Source organism: Passer montanus, unplaced genomic scaffold, assembly GCF_014805655.1.
Source record: "Passer montanus isolate IOZ18808 unplaced genomic scaffold, ASM1480565v1 scaffold23, whole genome shotgun sequence".
Taxonomy (NCBI): Eukaryota; Metazoa; Chordata; class Aves; order Passeriformes; family Passeridae; genus Passer; species Passer montanus.
In genome coordinates, this window is record NW_024366926.1 from 11,201,770 (window position 1) to 11,223,368 (window position 21,599).

Genomic DNA, 21,599 nt, shown 5'->3' on the forward strand with positions numbered 1-21,599 from the left:
TTGAGATCCCCTCCACCACTGTGTTGCTATTTGTTTGCTGAGACATTGATTTCTGGGTGTAGAACATCTTAAACCAAAAACCATGAAATGTATTTTACCTGTTTTCCTAAGACTGAATGAAAAAAAATCACAGTAATGTTTTCTAAAGCAGAGCCCAGATGATGTTACTTCTAATGCATTCAACAAGGAAAATAAATATCCAGCAATGGCAGATGCTAGGGGAAAGAAATAATCAACAAATTCACATTCTCTTTTCATGCAGATATTTAAGTATGCACTATCTGCTAGTGGCATAGACTGTTTTAAAATATGCAAACTAAATAGCTCGTGAATATTTGTCTGTTTTATAGCTGAAGATACGGGGGTTTTTTAAAAGGAAATGTGAAGAGATTAATTTTATGATGGGAGAGCTTAGCTTGTGGTTCTTCTTTTCACAGTATGCAGACCTGGGTTCTTCAAAGCTTCACCCCACAGTCCATCCTGCAGCAAATGTCCCCCTCACAGCTACACACTTGATGAAGCATCCACATCTTGCCTGTGTGAAGAACACTATTTTAGGAAGGAATCAGACCCACCTACAATGGCCTGTACAAGTAAGCATGTGCTTATAGGGTTGTTTTTAATCCTTTCAAGCTGTTCCTGTACTATGACTAGACATTATGATACTAACTAATCTGCTTTTTCAGGCTCTGCACTGGAGTCTGAACTAGTCCTGGCACACTTGTAATGTCACTGTCTTTGTCCACTGTACTCGCGGTTACACAAGAAGCTTCTCAGTGCTTTTTGCTTTGAAAGCTGGCATCCAAGCCAGGAAGAGTTTCTGTAATGAGCAAATGCTCTGTCTGTCCCCCTGCACTGCTGGGTGAGCTCAGCCAGCAGCATGGCATTGGACATCCATGTCAGTGTGTGGGTGCCAGCATGGGGCACGCACGCGGAATTTACCACGGGTATCCTTGCCAGCAGTGGCATGGATAGAATCTCCATGGCCCTGCTTGGTGTCATCCTGTAGCTCATTTTCAGGAAACAAGCTAGGAGAGAGCCCTATCTTTCCAGTCTGCCTGGAGATGGTCACTCTTCTCAAAACTCTGTGATGGAAACTGCTTTTCCAAAATGTAGAACTTAGCCCCCGGATGTAGGGGATGGGCAGTATAACAGGAACACTGGGCTACTGGGACTCCAGGCTGGAGTTGGTGTAATCAGAATCACTAATTTTACCCTTCTCCTGCCATCCATGAGCTGTCCTGCCAGCTGTACCTTGAAAGTCCCTTGTTCAGTTTGTTTCAGATACTTAAGGCCACAATTTCCACGCCCCCAGCTAGTCCTGCTGAGTATAGCACAGATCTGAGCTGGGACTGTCACGCTCCAAATTTAACTTTTGTGGTGAAGAAGTGATTGAAAATTACTGAAATGGAGTTGAACTACTGGTGCAGGAGTAGTTAGGGCTTCCAAGAAACTTAAGCAATGGAGGAAAAAGTAGGTTTGTGATTCCATACATGCTCAGAGCCACTGGACAATGGTGCAGTGGTGACTTCCATACTGTAGGGAAGTACTTTGCATCACGTAGGGATGGTAGCAGCTTTTGTGCCTTTCCCAGTGAATACAGATGTCCTTCATATCTCCCCATCTTTCCACTTCAAACAGAGAAAGAAAAAGTCTGTTCCTGTTGGAGACACACTCTCTCAAAGGAAACTGCCCTTGGCAGCTCTCTGCTTGCCTGCAGGAGGCACTTGGAGCAGAATTGGGCCCCTTGAACTCTGCCTTTGATTTTCACCAGCCAAAGGAGCATGGCTGTTGGAAGCTGTGCTGCAGGGAAGGAGAAGGCAGCCTTAGGCAGCATTGGAGTCACTGGTGCTGTCAGATCAAAGAGGTCTGGGGGGTGAGTCAGGCAAGTGCTTCCCAGTTTATTAAACAGGTGTGCCAGAGTCTTTTGGAGGCATAGCCAGGGTGAGTTATAGCATGAAAAATCTGATACCAGCATTTCTTGATGTTCATTTTACCCCTTGGCCTGACTTTAAAAACTCAGATAAATGTGGTCCAGCAGGGTATTGGGAAACACAGTGAGCTCTGGAACACTCATAAAGTAGGCTTTTCTGTGCAGGCAGAGCCAAAGCCAGCAACTGAGAGAGAGTTATGCCAGACTCTGGTGTCTGCTGTGCCTCCTGCCCACCATCAGAGGTGTGCTCTCTGCCCTTCTCACAGTGGAAAGGTACACATGCAGTCTGTCCTGCTGGTGCATTAGGCAGGGAAGGAGCTGCCATCCCAGAGGATGTTTTTGCATGCCTATGGCCTGAGCAGCATCAGTGGGGTTCAGAGAGGCACAAGTGAGTTAGGTGAACAATTCCTGTTAAAAAGAAATTAAGTTCAAGAGCCTGTCTTTCCCAGGTTTCTAGTGCAGTTCAAACCCTCTAGGTGAAGGCTGTAATTTCCAACTCTGCAAATGCCATGGGATTTTCTTTTTATGTTTGTTTGGGGATTTTGTGCTTATTTATTGGTGGTGACTGTCTGAGTTTGTTGGCTTTTACTGTTTGGGTGGTTTTCTTTCAGTGTGGGGTTTTCTTTTGTTTTGAGAGCTTACTGTAAGCTAGTTTAAAGCCCAGGCGTAGTGCCTGAAGCTTTGTTAGGATATGGCTTGGCAGGGTATCAAGCCCTTCTGGGGCAAATGAGAAGTTCAATACCCTTCAAGGTGCAGCTCAGCTTCTGCTTCCCACTGCAAACCCCAGAGCCACAGCCGAGGACGTTGCAGCACCTCTGCTGGCATTCACACCTACCACCCCAAAAACAGGGTGGACTATCTGAGCCTTCTCCATGTGCTTCTGCCACCTTCCCCATGCATCTTTTCTTAGGATTTTGTCCTAATGCTGCTCTGTTTGTGCTGAAGGTGATGAGGAGGGATGCATGTGCTGCTCCAGCTCAGCAGCAGGGGTAGAAGGTTTTGGCAGGGGCAGTAAGGAGTAGGTAGCAACACTGGTGTTCTAAACCAGTCCAGTTATATCTGGAAGGCAACAGCTCATCATGAGCTAAAACAAAAGTGAGAGAGACTTGAGTCATGAGAGGTAGGAAAATATTGCAAGGGTTTTTTTAATGTTTTTATTATTTATTGCCACAGAAGTTAATAATATTCATAGGATTCCTTCAACAAGAAATGCAGTTAATTTTAGAGAATACATCAATGTTTGTTTTCACATCTACACCTGCAAAGTCCCCTTGCCACTCAGTATAGCTGTAAAATCACATTTTCTTAATTTAAAGTGAGTGTTTTTCAGTTCCAAGCTGCATGAGACTCCCCACCGCCACCAGCACCAGCATCACTAAAGAAAACTAGCTGCTGTATCACTGTCACTTGCTCAGTTAAGTACAGGGTGAGGGAGGAATACATTTTTGTTCAGTTTTTCCAGTTTTTAAAGTATGTTTTATCAGTAATGATTGGTAATTTTGAAACTCATAGTGCTGTGATGCAGTCTGAAATAATTAGTGCTCTCAGACAAAAAAGAAAAAAATTTGGTCCTGATGGATATTTGAGAATTCTCTTAATATTATTGTGCATCCTCCAGGAAGTAATTGCATTTTATTTCTTCTTAACTAAGTAATCCTAGTTTCAGTTCCTTGCACAACATCTCTTTAAAACCAAAACTGTTCCATTCTTTTCTTTTCTCCTCATGTCTCTTACAAGTAGCCTTATTGTTGCTCAGAGAATGTTGGGGAAATATTTGTAGTATTATGACACATGGGACAAAAAAAAGACTTGATTGTATTTACTGTAATAGTCTACCTGCAAAAACTTTACAGTTAACTTTGAGTGTTTACAAACATATATTTCTATCTTCCGAGTAGTTTCTTTCTTAGGTTATATTTTTAAAATATGTGCATCAGTAAACAACAGGTTTGCTGGCCATCAAGGAAAATACCAAAATTTTTGTTTTCAGAAAGTGTTTGCCTCTTCTCAGAAAACTGTGGTCCAGAAGGAGTGAATCTGAGGGTATAGAACAGCAAATTCAAAAATTACATGTATCTTTTTAAAAGTCAGTAGACTAATATTTGTGCCTTGACAACAGGAGTTTGGAAATTAAAGCAGACCACCTTAGCAGATCTAGGGCCCCCCTGTTCTGAAGGTAAAATATATTTTTGTTCTCCCAGCTGAGGTTTAGCCAAGTTTTATCCAGGTACAGCTTCAGGATTCTTCTAAGGACCTTTCTCTGAGGCCCTGTGAGAACACTAATTTTATAGGTTACAAAAGCCAGTTTTAAAGCATTTCCACTGAAGCTGATGTTTTTAAGCCTTCAAGAAGAGTAGCTGACTTTTCTGTACAAAGCAAGTAAAAACCTCTGGTGACTTTACAAAAGTAATAATTTATCCCCCGTTAAAGACACATTGTCCAGTAAGTGTTTCTTGTGCCTGAGTTCTTTATATTTTCCTAGACTACTGGCATCAGCAAAAGGGCATTCATCCAGTGGAAGAAAAAATAGGGCCATTTAACCAGTAAAAAACATATAAAAAATCTTCAAGTGCAGCACATATAACTCCATACAGCTCTGGTGATGAATTCTATAGTTTCCATTATATCAGTACAAGTATGACACTGCAGAAAATAGTCCTGACTTGGGCTGTATGTTGGTGTCATTAGCTCAATAGTGCTGGATCCCTGGGGTGCAGCTTGGGAGTGGATTGCTCCCTGTTTGTAGGGATCTGAAGGGATCACAGAACAAAACAAAGATGATCTGGCATTTCCTAAGACAACTTAGCTTTTTTCTTCAACTGCTTTTCCTCTGAAAAACAAAAGAAAAAAAATACATCAGGATTATTTATTTCCTCTGGCAGCGAGTTTCTCATTGAATCAGAAGAGCTTGAGTCGAAATCATTACAGTGTTTCAGTTTATCAGTGTTACAAATTTTATAGACTCAGAGAGGGAAATAGAAAAAGGAAATGGAGGAGAATGCTTCTGGTTTATAAGGTTATTTCATTTTTGCAACACTGCCTGTTTTAAATAACGAATCAAGTTTAGTTATCACAACAAAACAAGATGACAGCCTAAGTCAGCCTGTTAAGATTCATATGGATGTCTAGCTAGTGAAGCTACTTGTTGGACCCTTTTCAAGGAACTGCTCACGGGTTTTGACAACTTCATTCAAACCATAGAGGAGCGTGTTGTGTTGCCTTCCCTCGCAAAAATCCCAGCCTTTGCTGTATAGTTTCTGGTGGTGCTGTGACTAAAATCCATCCTGGCTTGCTTTGATAAATTTCCTCTTTCTTCCTCATTCATTAGCATTCCCTGAGTACTTAACACAAGGACAGCTTGCATGAGACTCCTGCTTGTCCTTTCACATTGTCTTCGGGGTGTATCTGCAGCTTGCCCTTCATGTGCAGCACAAACCTGTTGAAAACAAAAACCTGGCAGCGCCTTCTGCGAGGCAGCAAGTCCTGAAGGTGCCTCCAGGTGGGCTTTGCTTGCCCAGCCGTGGCCTTTCCCAGCAGGATGAGGAGAAGCAGCCCACTTTGTGCAGGTGCTCTGGTACCTCTGCAGCAGCTGCTCCTCCTTGGATAGCCTTGCCAGTGCCACGCTGGCATCCTGAGCAGGGAGGTTTGGCAAAGTAAGCAAGTGCGGCGTGGGTAACCAGCCGTGCCGCAGCCTGGCGGGGACCAGGAGGGCTGCCATGGAGTGGCTGGACACAGCCGTGTTTCCAGTGGCCCGTGTAGATCACCATCTGCTTTGGGCTGCATCGAGCATCTCACTTAAGTGTGATTTGGATGCCTAAGCTTTGGTCTCACTGCTGCCAAATGGCTGATGGAAGAGGCGGCTGCATACAGAGGAAAGATTTGGCATCCGAGTTGAGTACCTGGGTGGTGTGAAAACCCCGGTGTGTGTCTTTTTTTAAGGACCTAGGGGTTAGTGGTACAGGGGCAGTGGGGTGAGGAGGAGGAATCTTGCCCCTGGTGAAGCCAACAGGAACTTGGACAGGGCAAAGACTTGCTAATCCCTTGGCAGAAAGAGCCAGGAGAGCACTGGAGACAATGCCCCAGGGTTCAGTGCTCCTCCTCTTGGGTTTGAGCCAGACCTGTGTACTGTCCTCCCACACAGGTGGCTGCATCCCAACACAGATCTCTTGAGCAAGGTGAGAGTGCTCAAAACAAATCCCTGTTTTCCCAGTTCTTCAGGTGTTGTTGCAAATGGTCCCCATGAGCAACAGAGCAACTCTTTTCAGCCTAGAGAGTAGTAGCAAGCAGGATGACTGATGATACTGTTTTTACCATGTGTTTTTCTCACTTTGCAAACCAGGACCCCCCTCTGCTCCTCGGAGTGCCATCTCAAATGTTAACGAGACTAGTGTCTTTCTGGAATGGATTCCCCCTGCTGATACTGGTGGAAGGAAAGATGTGTCTTATTATATTGCATGCAAGAAGTGCAGCTCACACTCGGGTCTGTGTGAGGCGTGTGGCGGTCATGTCAGGTACCTCCCCCAGCAAACCGGCCTGAAAAACACCTCTGTCATGATGGTGGATCTGCTTGCTCACACAAACTATACCTTTGAAATTGAGGCAGTGAATGGAGTGTCCGACCAGAGCCCCGGAGCCCGGCAGTTTGTGTCTGTAAATGTAACCACAAACCAGGCAGGTAAGTGGATCTTCAACCTGGGGGAATGTCTGGGGTGGGAGCCTGAGCCAATCAGACCCAGTGCAGACCTTCCTTTGGAATGGGTGGAAGTCTCCAGGATGGAGGGCTGGACTATGGCCTCTTCAAATATGGGGGGTGGGTGGTGGGCAGTGCTTGTCTCTTAGGTTGCAATTACTGCAGTCTTCAGTATGTTTCCTTTCAGCAGGACACATTTTTAGGATTTGTGACTTTTTCCTTTTACACTAGGCTATTTGGAGATACCTCCACTTCTTCGCATGTTGGTGTATCCATCCAATAAACCAGGGGGAAAAAAAGGCTGTCTTTCCTGTTGTGAAAGGGAAACTTCTAAGAGTCCATTTTGGCTAAAACATCTAAACTTTACAAACAGTTACCCTAATAAAATTGTTTTTAGTGACATTGGGAATTTTAATCCCTCTTCTACACTGCGATGCTAAAGTGCCTGGGCTCAGACTGATGAAGTGTGGTACATTGTCACTGCTTCTCCAACAAGGTAGGGCTAGGATTTCACTCATACTACGTTATTCTTGGGTTTGCACTGTACAGACAGAGATCGTGTAGACTGGCTTACTCCTTTGTCCAGGGCTCTGGTCTGTCTGCCCTTCTTTTGCCCAGAAGTTGAAATGACCTGTCACTCTGGACACAGGCATGGAGTTGCCATTGTCCCCTATCACTTGGAGGTATGACGGGAGGCAGGAACATTATTACATCTCCTTCTGTGTGCATCAACACACCAGGCACATGACACAACTTCTGTAAAATCCTGGAGACTGACCTATCCTTCTCTTGTCCCTCATGCTCTGTGTTTTATGGTCTCTTCGTTTTGCTATCTGGCTTACTTCCTGCCATTTAATTCAGGGCTCCCCAGTGGCATTTATCTACCATAAAGCCCTTCCAGGACTGTTAACAGGTGGCATTTGAGACTGTGAGGACTGCGCTGCCAGATCACTGGAGCCACCCCCTGCCTTCTCCAGACAAGGTTCAGCCAGGAAACCCAGTGGGCAATTCAGTGTGACAGCTGGATGTAGATTGGCAGATCCTCACTGTGGAACAGAAAAACACTAGCTGGAGCAGGGCTGCATCTCATTCCTGCTGCCCAGGTGTACGTGCACAGGCTTGGCAGCCAGCAGCTAGGAAGTGCAGATACCTGTCCTGGTAATTAAACTGGATTGTTGAAGTGTTGGATGGATCATTCATATGTTTCTAGAGGAGAGGAGATGGAGGCATGCTGGGAGTGCTGCTGATAGATGTGGCATGGAATCTGCTGGAGGAATATTAGAGGACAGCAGTATGACACCCGTTAAAGGCACCTGTTTAATGCAGATCAGTGGGTGTCGTGGTCCTAATGCTGTTTACTGTTTTCCTGTTGTGAAGGCTGCTGCCAGTAACTCTGCTGTTGGAAGAAGTATATTTTCCTGTTAGTGGGTTTGCATTGGTATTTCATTGCTGCCACTGGCTTTTCCATGATGTGTGGCATTAAATCCACATAAGTCTCAGTAAATGTAGCTGTGCATGAGGAGATGATACCTCGCCAATCAGTGCAGTGAGGAAAAGGTCTTGGATTGTGACTTATGTCCCAAGCTCTCCATAGCTGCTTCAGAATTTATCCACATAGCTGCATCAGGCCAAGAATAACCCCCTTGCACAGTTATCACTTGCAGCTTTGTATTGCAAGGTTGCTTAGAGGAAATGGGAAGCCTGTGTCAAATGTGTCCCGTGCTAAGGACAAGTGTAGCTTCTGGTCAAGTCTCCCTGTTTATCTTAGTGGAGCCACAATCACGGGAGATAGTAGTGGATGAAGCTGTGGGTGTTTGATACACTGTGTGGTGTTGAAATTGTGTCTGTGTGCTCTCATGGTTGGTTCAACAGGAGGTTCAACCAAACTGCAGTGTAAGGAAAGCAGTGGTGCCTCTATTTCCTTGTCTCTCTGGCTGGTCCCAACATGTGTTTGTGAGGTGAGCCAGGCCTGTCTGCTGGAGCTGTAGCATCAAATGGGCTTCCCAGTGATGTGCTCTTTCAGCACTCCCCTGGGCCATCATCAGTTTGCCCATGCCAGAAATAAAGCAGATGGAAAGAGGGACTTTGCAAATCAAACTAACTGCCAAGCATGGAAAGTGAGTATCTGGTTTTTTAAGGTGTCTCCAAAAAATGTCCTTTGAGGCAAGTAATGGAGTGCTCCATGCCCAGTGATTCTGGGTATAGACTGACTTCAACAGTCCTTTCTCAAGTAAGAGTAGGCAGGGCACACCTGGCTTGAGAGAGTCTCAGGCCACCCACCTTCCCTCTGGAATTACCTCCAAGAGGTGCAGCTCTTGTGTCTCATCTTTTCCCTTACACAGGTTTTCTAATGGTGATTATATTTTCACAGAGGCTGGTTAATGAAGTTGGATCAGTGACACAAGGCCAACTGCAGCAGTAGGAGAAATTCTGCTACAAGATCTGTTGGCTGCAGGAAATTGAAAAATTGCATGCCATGGGATAGGTCTGGCTGCTGGAGTCCTGCTGGCACATATTCAGTAACCCAGCAGTGCAGAGAAATGCCAGGGTCTGTTTTGTTGGTTTGGCTTTTGTCTATCCCAAGAAGACCGTGCTCATTTCAGAGCAGCAAAGAATGTGCAGGCTGTGAGTCCTCGTGTACACCACCTCTTCTGGGCATGGCAGCTTTTGGCAGCAGAAACTACCTCTGGGTTAGACTCTCAAAGGGATTCCTTCCTGGGGAAAAAAAAAAAAAATGGTGGTTCACTGCAAAATAGTTTGTCCCCCTTTCTCTCCTCTATTTGAATAATGACTAAAAGAATTGGTGCTCACAATCTATCTGGCATTTTCAGAGTGGTGAAATTTTACTCAAAAGTTTTCGTAATTAAATTTGGAAATACAGAGAGGGAACAGTAAAGTTTTGTGCACAAGAAGAGGCTGATTGCTAATCTCCATTGGTGACCCCAGCATTATTCTGTTTCCCCAGTCCTTAGAGACCTGGCAGTACTTGGGATGGAGCTGATCCATGCAGGACACAGTGGCCTTAGGCTCCAAATACAGGATGAGTTTTCCTGTAACCCTCTTGCAATCTGCAAACCTTTGTTGTTTCTGTGGGATTTTGCTGTTGTTTTTCTTCTGGAAAATATGTGTCTAGAAAGGATGAGCAATGCCACAAGCCATGAGAGATAGAAATTGTGGTGGTCTCCATTCAGCTACCCTAGAGGTGTAGCAGGCAGACAGAGGACCTTCTTCCCTTTGTAGGTACAGGAGCTGACCCAAGCATGGTTTTTCCCTATGGCATTGCTGCAAAATATGTGTCCAAGGGACTTCCCAGCACAGATGGCAGGGAGCCATCTGTAATGCAGTCTCACAGTGTGTTAAAAAGTGTGCCTCGTGCATGTGGGCTGGAGCACAGTGAATAATTCATAAGTGGCAATGATAGGATCGAGTTAGCCATGCTTCCCTTGCTCATGGTTTTGCTCAGTTTTCATATTTTTGAAACCTCCACCTATTTAAATGGTTCCCAGAGAGCAGTCTGTGTGTACTGCTAATACCGAAGTTTGCTTTTCAAGTGACAACTGCATGACTTTTTTTTTCCTCAGCACTTTCACCAAGCTGGATGATTAAGGTATGCTGTCGCTCTGGACAGAGATGTGCATCTCCCTTGAGGTCTTTCATCTTATCTGCCCTGTGTACAGGAAGCACCCACCATGACGTCCTGGTCAGAGGCGTGTCTCCTAATGGGTCCAGAGGGAGCAAGCAGTTTTCATTCACGGTTGCCTGCGCGCCTATTGTATCATCGCAGGAGCACACTGGAAAGATGCAATGTTTAAAACCTTTCTAGGCTTAAAACCTGCCAGGAGTATTCACTTTGAGCCAGCCTAAACAGCCGAGCAATTTTCTTTACTTTTCATGTCAGCAAGTCCCATGCTGGGAATGGTTTCAGGCACAGAACTGGCCTGGAGGTGGGGGGTGTGAGAGTGGGGCAGTTCTCCTGCTGGCATCCCAGATGCCACAGACTCCTTTGCACTCAAGACCTTCTCAGTGTGTGTTTTTAGATAAACCCCCTGCCTGTTTTTCTGTTTGAAAAGTCAGAAGCCAATGTTCAGTCCCCTTCTGTGACCTGTATGATATTTTTGCCCTCCTTCTGGGCAAGGAGGAGAAGAAAGGTCCAGATGTGCCTACTAATAGAGGAGGAGTTAATATGTCTAATGCCTCAAGGAGTCTGCATGCCTGAGGCCAAACCAGAGATGGAAGTCGCATCCTGAGGAGCAGCAGTGCTTTTTAAGCAAAGGTGTTGGAGGACAGAACCTGGCAACCTGTAGTGCTGTCTAGGAGGCATGGCTAGGTTCTTACTGGACCAAAAACCACTAGATGCTTGGAGCAGCTAGAAGGCTCTTGGAGCGGGGAAGTGTGCTGAAAATCACAGTCCTTCCTTTAATTGCACAGGCTGGGATGCTGCAGTGGAGGGGAGCAAAGAGAAGATATTTTCCATAGCAGTCAGGATGTGTACATTCTTTGAAAAGCAGCCAAGGGCGATTTGGAAAGGGAAACCTGCAATATAGAGCTTACTGCAATCTTACATCAGTATCTGCATGCTCTTGAAACCAAGAGACTGCAGCCCTGCACCGTCTGGGAAGAAGAAATCAGAAAATGAGGCAAGAGATGGGAACCACATTTCCAGAGATTGCATTTGGGAACTGATGGGTTCAAGTCCTGTAACATTCAGGATCTGATTCTTCCAACTTTGAAGTCTTCACAGGTTTGTTTGGTTTGGCGTGGGAAGGGAGCAGTTTACTTATTTTCTTCGGGAGTAACAGAAAATTTCCAAGGGGATGCTGCAGTAGAGGCAGCATGTTCCATCATCTCACACAAGAAGCAAGACTGGTCTTGCAGCTCTACTTTTGAGCCAGAGCTGCTAGCCCAGGGTCTGCAAAAGCTTAAGCAGATGCTTCCTTCTGGAAAACTTCCTTTCCACAGCCAGCTTGTTAGGCAGGGCTTGCCTTTAAACATCCATTGAAACCATACTTGATCCACTGGGCTGCATCACCTTTCCAGCAGTGGTCACTAGTGGATACCATAGAAGGGCTGAGAGCAGGAAGCACACACATCCCAGTGCTTCCTTGGAGCCCTCTCCAACCTCCAGGGACCACCTCTTTGTGCTTTATAGCCCTTAATGGATTTTTCTCGCATGAATTTGTCTAATTATTTTATGGACTCTGAGAAAATTCTAACGGCTGCAGGCAATCCTTTATGAATTTGGTACATCTGGTAGTTTAAATTCTGCTTTAGATTCACACTGGCCAGAGACGAGCTATTAGTGGCATAAATAGAGGTTTTAAGGTTTGTAATTGCCCATCTCTGTGGAAAGCACTGCCATTTAGAGAAGCAGCACTGGCTTCCAGTGTGTTAACCCAGGTTTTGCAGCATTTAACCTAGAACAATGCTATCTTAAATGCATAGAAAGTCTCCCATACCAGGTTGGGTGAATACAGGGGTATTTTAATATGTGCAGGTAAACTGTACTACCTCAAAGACCATAGTCTATATTTAAAGCTGAGTGCACCCTGCACTGCCCCTTGTAACAGGATCTTTCTGCTGGCTGTGAGCACCTTCATGTTCAGAGAGATGTGAAAATTAGTGTTGATCTGCCAGTGAAGGTTCAGCCAGAAAGAGAATAATTTCATTTGTGAAGTTCCATGCATATGCTGGTAATCAGCTTCAAGAAGTATTTTGGTATATTTTTGAAGCGTGGTCTCATGCAATCTGAGCATGCAATCACAGGTTGTGAAAAGGAAACACACTGGCAAAGTAAAGCCTGAAAGCCGGTGCAGTACAAAAGGTTGGTTGTTTGAATTTTTTGTTGTTGTTGTTGTTCTTTTGGTAATGGCTGCATTTATACTGAATGCAAAATCTTCATCCAGCATCCTATTCCGGAATCATGAGTTCACCCCAGCCCAGATGGCTGGATGTCTGCTACCAAATGAATTATGGATCAGATTAATATTTTACAGTTTTATTTACAACTCCCCTATCAGTAATTGCTACTTTTTCATAGTTGTTATAAGTCTTTTTGTTATATTTCACATATTAGAAATACATGCTTGAATACTGAGACAAGTCTTTGGAATATGAAAAAAAAAATCCCCAAATTACAATATGACTTTTAGTTAGAGGTCATTTTTTTCTGGAAGTATGTGAGACAACCTGTGGTTGATTTATAAGGACATTAAAAGATGAAATAAAAACCATGTCCTGCATCTGCAGACAGACCTTTCAATTGTGACATGAAATTAAAACATCTTATTTATAGATGAAAATAAAAATAGCAAGAAATAGTTGTCTCTATCCACCCTCCTCCTGAAAAAGTGAAAAAGAAGGATGCTGAAGATCTCATTATGAGATTCAGCTGATGACAGCCATTGTGCATTGTGCAGAAGGGTGCAGGTTTTACCATCTCCCAGTGGCAGTGAAACAAACATCCTTATGGTAAAGCCATTCGTCTTCTTCAAAGTGTGCTATTCATGAGGCATGAAGTACAAAAAGCAAATGCTGCATTATACCTGGGGAAAATGAATGCATGGGCTGCACCCACATGGTGCCATGCAGATGGGTGTGAGGGAGAAAGAACTGCCCAAATATTTGGCTTGAGATGCTGCGACCAGGAGGATTGACGCCGCTCTGTGACATCCCCGAGCCACCAGAATCCCCAGAGCAACATCACCTCAGGCTTGGGGTAAGGTAGCAGATATTGAGCAACCTGAGACCAGGTTTTTAGAGGTGTATGAGTAGCAAATACTGACTTTTTTCCAAAAGCATACAGCAGGCCATGCTGCGATCAGGTGTAGTAAGAACTTCACAAGGTCAGAGCTTTAAGAAACTTATGTTTTTACAGGGCATTACTCATGTTACATTACAAGAGTGATAGAGGTGGTTTAAATTCTTATTTCCCATTTTGCTGGCATATTTTTAAAAGATTGCCAAGTAATCTTATACTAATCTAATTCTAATCCCTTTAAAACACATTCTTCAGGGCCAGGGAGTTCTCTTTGTATTGTGCTGAGCACAGTACCTGGCAGAGAGCAAAAGTAAAGTATCTGAAATGGTTCCACTGCCCAGATGACATCAATTTATAGATTTTTTTTTTCCCCCATGAATGTTGCTTTTGAATTTCTCTGCTAATAAAGTCCCATTCAGCTCTTTAATCTCAGTCTGCAAGCTGGTAATTCCATTGTCTCCTATGTTATTTCTCTGATTTTAGCATTAAAAGTAGTTTTACATTTTTAACAGTCTGCATAAATGATACTTTGGAGGGTACGCTTAAGACATCAGGACTCCAAAATAGCCCAAAAAAAGAATGTAAAAATACTTTCAGTGCTGTTTAGCAGTGGACTTGCAGGCATTTAATAAAATAACCCACTTGTTCTCTGGCTGCAGTACCAAACCAAGTAATCTCTTTATAGTATTCTCCCTGAAAGGTTAAATATAACAGTGGAGGAAACAGGAATTTGGACATTTGTGTTTCAGTAGTTGTGCACTGAGAGACCTGTGCTGTAGAAGCACTGCTCAGGGTATAGCAGCTTCACAGGACATTTCTCCTTTCCCATGCACCCATCATGCTAATAAAATGAATTTGTAGGAGTGTGAAGGTGTAAGTACATACTTGGCAGCGTGTGTGCCATGGGTTAGTTGAGGTTTTGGGGCATGGGTTGGACTCGATGATCTTGAAGGTCTCTTCCAACCAAGTTGTTCTGTGATTCTGTGCATTTGTGTGTGTATGAACACACAGGACACGTGCTGGACAGAGCACAGAGGTTACCCACCCTTGTGGGTGTCTGTGAGAGCTTGGTAAGCTCAGACACTTCAGGTGCCTTTCACTCTTCATGTCCCTGTGCCAAATTTCTGCCTAACTGGGCCCACATTTGAAGAGGGTGGCTCTCTGTGCTGCAAGGCCACCTGGCAGTTCTCGGGTCCCTTTTTCCTTCTGTCTGTTTTCTTTTGCCATGAGCATGACCCTTCTTTAATAAGCAGTTTGTAATATTTTTTGGTTAATATGGTCAGATTTTTTCCCCTTGGTTGCTGTTGTGCCTGGTGTCTGCACCCACACAGCAAGCTGGCTTCTGTATCCCAGGAAGGATTTTGCTGTATCAGAACTGAGCTCCAGCTCTCAATGTGCATGAATTACAGGTTCCCAGTTAGTGTTTTATAGTATCAGGCTGAAATGCTTTTCTCCCCTGGATTGCTTCTCATTGGAGAGGTGTTGTTTCAGTGAGGCTTGGAATGTTTTTCCACATTTTCTGTTGTGGTTGCTATTACAATATATTTTGACAGCAAACCCCTTGCTCATTCCTTGAAAGATTTCCAAAATGCTACTTCTGACACTTGTATTTGTTGCAAAGGGCTAATGTAATACAAGTAATAGGGCTGGCTAGTACTTTTTTCCAGATTACTGCCCTTTCCTTCCCCACTCTGGGGAGGACATGGGGACAGGGAGGGGAGAGCTCTATCTGAAGAGCCAAGAGTAGCACTGAGGTGACAGACAACCAAGAAATAAATTATATTTCTTCCACAGCAGCTGGGCCAAAGTTCAGCTACATGTAAATACTACAAAAAAGCTCAAGAGTTGGAAGGTTTTAATTAAAACACACTTCAGATATGCTCTTTTGCCAGCATGACAGAATGCTTGCTGCATCTCCTGGTCCTGGAGGAGCAGTCCTGATCAAAAGCAACTAACTGATGGGATTTCCAGCTAGATCAGTACAATAGAAATCACCAGAAGGGAAGTGTTATTATTTATTTGTTTTCCTATTTTTTGGGGCTTGGCAATTTCTAAGAATACAAGCTCTGATCAAAAGGCCCTGTATGAATTGATGTGGAGCACCCACTGGCTGTGCTGGTGCTGGGTGGGGATTTTTCTGCTGCAATGCAGGAAACTGGAGTGAGCCACTGCTCTTTGTGCAGAGGGGCTCACCACTCTGGACTGATCCTCTAAGTCCTTTGGCAAGCCTTGGAGAGAGCACTGGTCTGGGGAAATGGATGGGAAAAAATAGCAAATTCTCTTATACATTTGACAAAATCTGCTCTGTGGTCTTTGGCCAGAGGTGGTGGGCGTGCAGAGTGGTACAAGGAGCCTTTTGCATCTGGCCCCTGGGCTCTGCAGAGAAACAACAATGCCTCATAGGGAAATGAGGTGGGAAATGCCAGTGGAGGGCACTAGCACTGCTTACTGCCTTCCCAGAAATACACAGCACAATTGCCCACTGTGGTTTTGCATCCTGCTGTGCAAATCATGTGCATCTTTGTTCTCTGCCCCTACAGGAGATAAAAGGAAGCAAAGTTGAATCAGCTAAAAGCAGAAAACCGGGCTTGGCCTCCCTCCTTCAGTTTGCAAGGATGTATGGGACCCTGGGTGCCATTTCTTTGTAGATTCTTTCCAACTTTCTGCAGTCTGCCTCAATCCAAGGAGAGAAAGTGCTGCTCAGCCAAGTAGATTATTAATTATTCTATTTCCTGAGTTGCCTTCCACACAGTTCAGCATTAGTGTGGCTTATTACAGGGGGGCTGATCTGCACCGCACATTATCCTGTCATCTCCAGAGCTCTGCCTTCCCCACAATGGGCTCCTGCCTTGGATCATTAAGCCATGAAGCTCCATGGCTCTGCCTTGTTCTCCTGGGGGGTGGCACCAAGAGCATGAAATTGTTTGCTGTCCTTGTTGGAGAATTATGGTCTGAGCCTTTAAACACCTGGTCATGCAAGGACAGTTTCCACAGAGAGGTGCTCTCACCCAGTTCAGTAAACTGGAAGACGGTCACTGCAAAATGACTGAGTTATTTAATGTATTGTACATCCCTCTGTCCCAGGTGCAACTCAGCCCTTGCAAGGACATGGAAAGGAACTAGAGGATGACTGGGCAAGGATGCACATGAGGGCACAGAACTATCTCCACCTTCTCCAAAACTGCAGACAGCAGCTAGCAAAGCTGGGTGTGCATGAAGGACAAAATGCCCGGTGCCTTCCACAGAGGTGTTGCACCAAACCCTCTGCTATATGTTGGCTGAAGCTTCAAGGGGGACTTCTGCCAGCATCAAATAGTCCTGAGGGCTTTAAGTGCTATTTGCAACCCCTTCAGAACATCTCTATAAAGCAAAACAAGTCCCCATAAAGTAGTTAGTTGATAATACTGTTTGTGCTCTAGCAATTGTGCATCTGTTGTGGCTTCTCACTCTTCCTCTGTCTTCTGGTATTGGTCAGTGAATGAGAACTGCTATTTTTAATTCCTTTTGTATAGTGTCACATTCTTCATTTAGGACAAAATGGAGAAGTTAAATACATGGTAGTTATGCAAATTAATGCAAGTTGGCTCAGCTTTCTTGTATGCAGACCTGATGAATACAGCAACATTGGAAGGGATACCTAATGTCAGTAAATTGCTATTTCAATGCCTAAAACTTTATGCATTGCCTTAGTCAAGGAGGTTTTTCGGGCATCTGGTTCGTTGCTGGGGAACTGAGGCATGGATGTGTGGTGTGACAGGCTAGAGGACACACACCAGGACTGGGACTCTTCTTGCTGCTCCTTGCCCCTGCTGAGCTCTCCCCATAGGGCTGGAGCCCTAAGATGCATTGGAAATGTTTCCTAACCTGTTTGCCAAACTAACTTAAGAGCAGAAAAAAGAGACTGGCCAGAGTCCACTGGAGATGGGCTGATGGGTTTGGGGTTGCTTTTTCTGGATCAGTTTCAGTATTATTGTGGTTTCAGTTTCACTGCAGCGTTAGAGATAGAAATGTCAGAAAACAGTGTATTTATCCAAAGCACTTAGTGAGCTAAAGCGTGCTGAATAGCTTGGGGAGATGTGTGACAGGGGGCCCCTTTGCTCCCAGTCTTAATTGCTTGCAGTAGTGAAAATTTCCTCCTTTCCTCTTTTGCACCTTCTGTCAGGAGACAGTCTTTGATCCAAGCCCAGCTGAGTGCAAGGTGTTGCCTTCAATACATCTGCTCAGTGAACTGTGCTTTGTCTTCTAGAAAGGGAGCTGTTAATAATGTGACAGTGCCCATTCCAAGCTGTTACAAATTCCAGTGCCCAGGCGATTAAATGTAACTAAAATCCTGATCGTTCTGATTTGGTTTCTAGCAAGAGAGCAATTGCTACCTGTTCAGTAAATACAGTTGAGTTTTACTTGGCCTCTGACAGTAATAGTATTTAGAGTGGCTTGGCAACTGTTCACTGATGAGGGTCCAAAAAAAGCACTTAACAAAATCAAGTGATAGCAGGAATAAACTGCTAAAGACACTGGCACTGTGTTTATCCGCTTGAGCACTTTAGCAAAGATTTCAGGGGCTCCTCCCGGTTTCTCTGCTTTTCTTCAACTTTTTAACCTGGATCACAAGCCCATCTGCCAGGGGCTTGGTCAGGCTCTGGGGTCACACAGACCTCATGCTCATGAGGTCCCCATGGCTGAGCCCCAAGCAGGTGCCCAAGGGGCTGTGCCAGGGCTTGGATGGAAGAATATCTCCAGATATATGAAGTGTGGAACTATCAGGTCTCCTGCCTCCCTGTCTCCATCTCCAGCTACTCTGCCTCATAGAAGTAATGATCCTGGGGATGAGGCATGCACATGGCTCATGAACCAGTGGACCATGGAAGTTCTGTGCACTTTGCCCTAGCAGGAGAAGAGCTTTGGCATGCACAGCAGCTGCCTTCTCCCTTTGCCATGAGGGTGCTTGAAAACTTTAGAGATGCCGCAAGTCAGACAATTTTACAGCTGCATTTGGCTGAGTATAGGAGTGTTTTCCTCTCCAAGAGAAGCAGCAGCTATTTTTCACAGAGCAAATGAAGCCACCTGTTGGGTTAACTGGGCTTTATTCAGTCCCCAGGCTGCCTTGCACAACCTTTAGGGCCCATAGGAGTCTTTGGAGTACCATTGAATTTCATTGTTAATGTCACAGTCATTTACTGTGAATGGAAAAGGGTATTTTTTTTCACTCCCAGGCATGAATAAGCTCTGTAGATTGCAGGAAATAATCCCTCTTAAAGGAGAGTTGAAAGTGCTGTCTTCTAATAGAAGAAACCTGGTGCTGAGCAGATGCCTAGGACTGCTCCAGGTCGTCTCAAAAGTACTGGATTTTGCTCAATGATTAGAAACAGAATAAATTAAATGTAAGGAAGGCAGCTGATGACAGGGTAATACATGTGTCAGAAAAGGGGAGGGAGAGGTGAAGGAAAAGTACATAATGTGGATGACTTTAATTATGTGGAAGGTGGGAAGATTGACTTCCCTATCCTGAGTGGGGTGTGAGAGAAGATACATTAGTTTGTATTCTAGCAGAGGTTGATGAGGTCTCCTCCGAGATGTTAGTAGTTTCTTGCATGAAAAAGGGTGCACTTGCTGGCAGTATTTATGAGAGTTTTAATTACATTTCACAGACTGAGTTCCAATTAGAATGGAAAGTAGGTGTGAGAAGATGAACGAAAAGATGTACAGCATGTTTTAAGGGCACGGTGATAAATCTATGGCTAAGGATTATGGTAAACAAGATAGTCGTACATCATGGCACCATTTGCACACTTATATTTTTAGATGCTTACTCCAAGTTCCCTTCCACCTCCCCTCATCACAAGCAAAATGTATGTAAAGGGGTCAAGCTCAAGCCTCTGTTACTCCTCTTCCAAGATGGAAGTCAAAGATCATTTGCAATTGCTGCGATACAGGGCTGTTGCCTTTTTTTGTTTGTTTGTTTGTTTTGCTAATTCATTAACTGTGTCATAAAGCAGCGCTCCATAAAAGACAGACAGAGACAGATCACAATATTTGTCTCCATGCTGCATGAATAGTGGGAAAATACTGCTGTCATCAGCACATCTTTTCACATTGCTGTGGATTCTCACATTTAGAATCATAGAATGGTTTGGACTGGTTTGAATTATCCTTGCTATAATCTCACTTTATCAGCTTCTTATGCAGATGACCATGATGCCCATTTATTTTTATGTCAGGAGGTAGCACTCAGAGGGGAGATATATCAGTTGCTCAGCACTGGCTTAATTCCCTCTGCACTGTAGTGAACCAGGGACTTTGCCACTGACTTCAGTGCAAGGACAGTGCCTCCATGTTTGAGTGGCATTGGCACAATTCTCTCATTACAGCCCTCTCACACACCTCAGAAAGAAGCTTCTTGTACTGTTTACGTGTGGTGTAAGCTGTTTGCCAGTATCTCCATAGATGGTGCAGGTAAGAGGTTTTGCCTATCAGCATCAGCATTAGAGAAACGGGCAGTACTTTGGATCTTGTGGCATTGGTAATTAAAGTGAAGGTAAGTCTGCAGACAGTTCATGGCAAACACTGAAATTCTGGCTGGAGAAAAGGTGGGATTAGCTAGTGAGATTGCTTTTGTTTCAGGTAACGTTGTTCCTCCCCCTGATTCCTAGAAAGGTTAACAGTGTTTCTTAAACAGCAGTGAAATGGCTTCAGTGAAGCAGTGGCAGTGCTTCAGCAAATGGAATTTTTTTAATCTTCTTTAATTCCATGATCACACTTGGTAAGCTACAACAAAGCAAAGGAGAAAGCTCCTCTTTCTTTGGTGAAGCTGAAAACAAATCCTTGTTTATTTAAAAGTAGCTGTGTCAGGAGGAAGGTATGATGGAGTATAATTGCCAAATTCTTATTTGGTAATTAGTATCTTGCAGCCATCTTAACGCTGTTAAGATACAGGCATAATTGCACATTGGATGCGTATATTTATCGTGGAAGTTGGCACTTCAGACCATTAGGAAGTATCTGTAGCTTTGCTGTAGATTAATCTAGTTTAGAAGACTTAAGAGACTGTCAGAGTTGCTCCCATCATCCAAGCATTTTTAACATCAGATGGTAGGAGAACACTTGGAGAGGAGCCAGATGGTTTCCATAGCCCTGCTGCAAAAATATTGTGGCTTCCTGATATTTGTGCATTTCCAGAGGTTTACCTCTTGCTGGCTGCAATATTCACCTCTGCCTGTTTTATTCACACATATTAAAAATAAAACATGAAGTGGTCAGGTCCAGGAGGGAGGAGTGTTGCATTTGTGCTCTTGTGCACACAAGGAGTGTTGCAAATGTGCAGGGTATTTCTGCATGCCAGCATTGGAGGAGAGAAACCTTGACTCTTGAGAGCCCCCGAGAAAAGGCCTGTGAAGTAACCCCAGATACACGTCACAGGCAGGGGCTCTGCCACCTCAGATGAAAAAAAAAAAGTTGTTGGGAACTAAACATGTTCCCTTGTCAGCCCATCAAAGAAAGTATAGGTAGAAGCAGCATGTTGCAGAAATAAGCAAGTCTGGAAGTTGTGTCTAGGAATAAGATAGGAACAACTTGTCAAGGGAAGGTGATTTTCACTAAAAGATCATAGCTGGAAACTCATCACTTAGGGCTTTTTAATTAAGTGTTTGGGGAGGGATGGGCAAATAAGATCTCAGGGGAGAGATTGTTTCAACCACAGGCTGAAGGCTGCCACCAAAGGTGAGGGTGTACATGCTGCGGAGATGTAAACTGCAAGCCTCATAGTGCTTTGTGAGCAGCAGGAGTGTCCCTCCTGCACTTGCATTTACAGGCTGCAAAAGAGAGTGAAGTGATTTTTTCCCAAGGTCACCCATTAGTTCATAAGCAGGGCCAGGAAGAGACCAAAAGTCACCAGGGTCTAGTGGCACTCTACTTTGCTGGATTCAAGGTGGAGACATAAATGTAACTTATTTATTTGTGTCCTTCCTTTAGTCCCCATGTTTCTTGACTGCTTTTTAGATCTCTACACAGGAATACAGGGTTAGGGATTGAATCCTGGTGTACATCTGAGTCCTTCCTGATGAAGGACTGAAGTACAAGACCATCAATAGGATCTTTTCCAAAATGCAAGGGCAGATTTTCTCTGTGTTAACCTGCAGCTGGCCATAGGTCCAAGTGGTCTTCTGTTTCATTCATTTCTTTGGCTAATTCAGTACTTGGAGGGATGTATTTTATTTTGCCTT

General features: G+C 44.3%; 1 protein-coding gene across 11 annotated transcripts in view; it reads left to right on the top strand.

Annotated features, from left to right (window-relative positions):
• Positions 1 to 21,599, top strand: part of EPHA5 (EPH receptor A5) — a 194,426-nt gene that overhangs the window by 106,566 nt on the left and 66,261 nt on the right. For 6 of the 11 annotated variants that reach the window (XM_039710387.1, XM_039710392.1, XM_039710388.1 and 3 more), the window contains exons 4-5: positions 438 to 593; positions 6,273 to 6,608. The exons of 2 other annotated variants lie outside the window; for them this stretch is intronic. In XM_039710387.1, coding sequence (XP_039566321.1) covers positions 438 to 593; positions 6,273 to 6,608 — 492 coding nt within the window. The remainder of the gene's footprint in view (positions 1 to 437; positions 594 to 6,272; positions 6,609 to 21,599) is intronic. 3 more of the 11 variants (XM_039710395.1, XM_039710396.1, XM_039710394.1) reach the window with 2 other exon arrangements.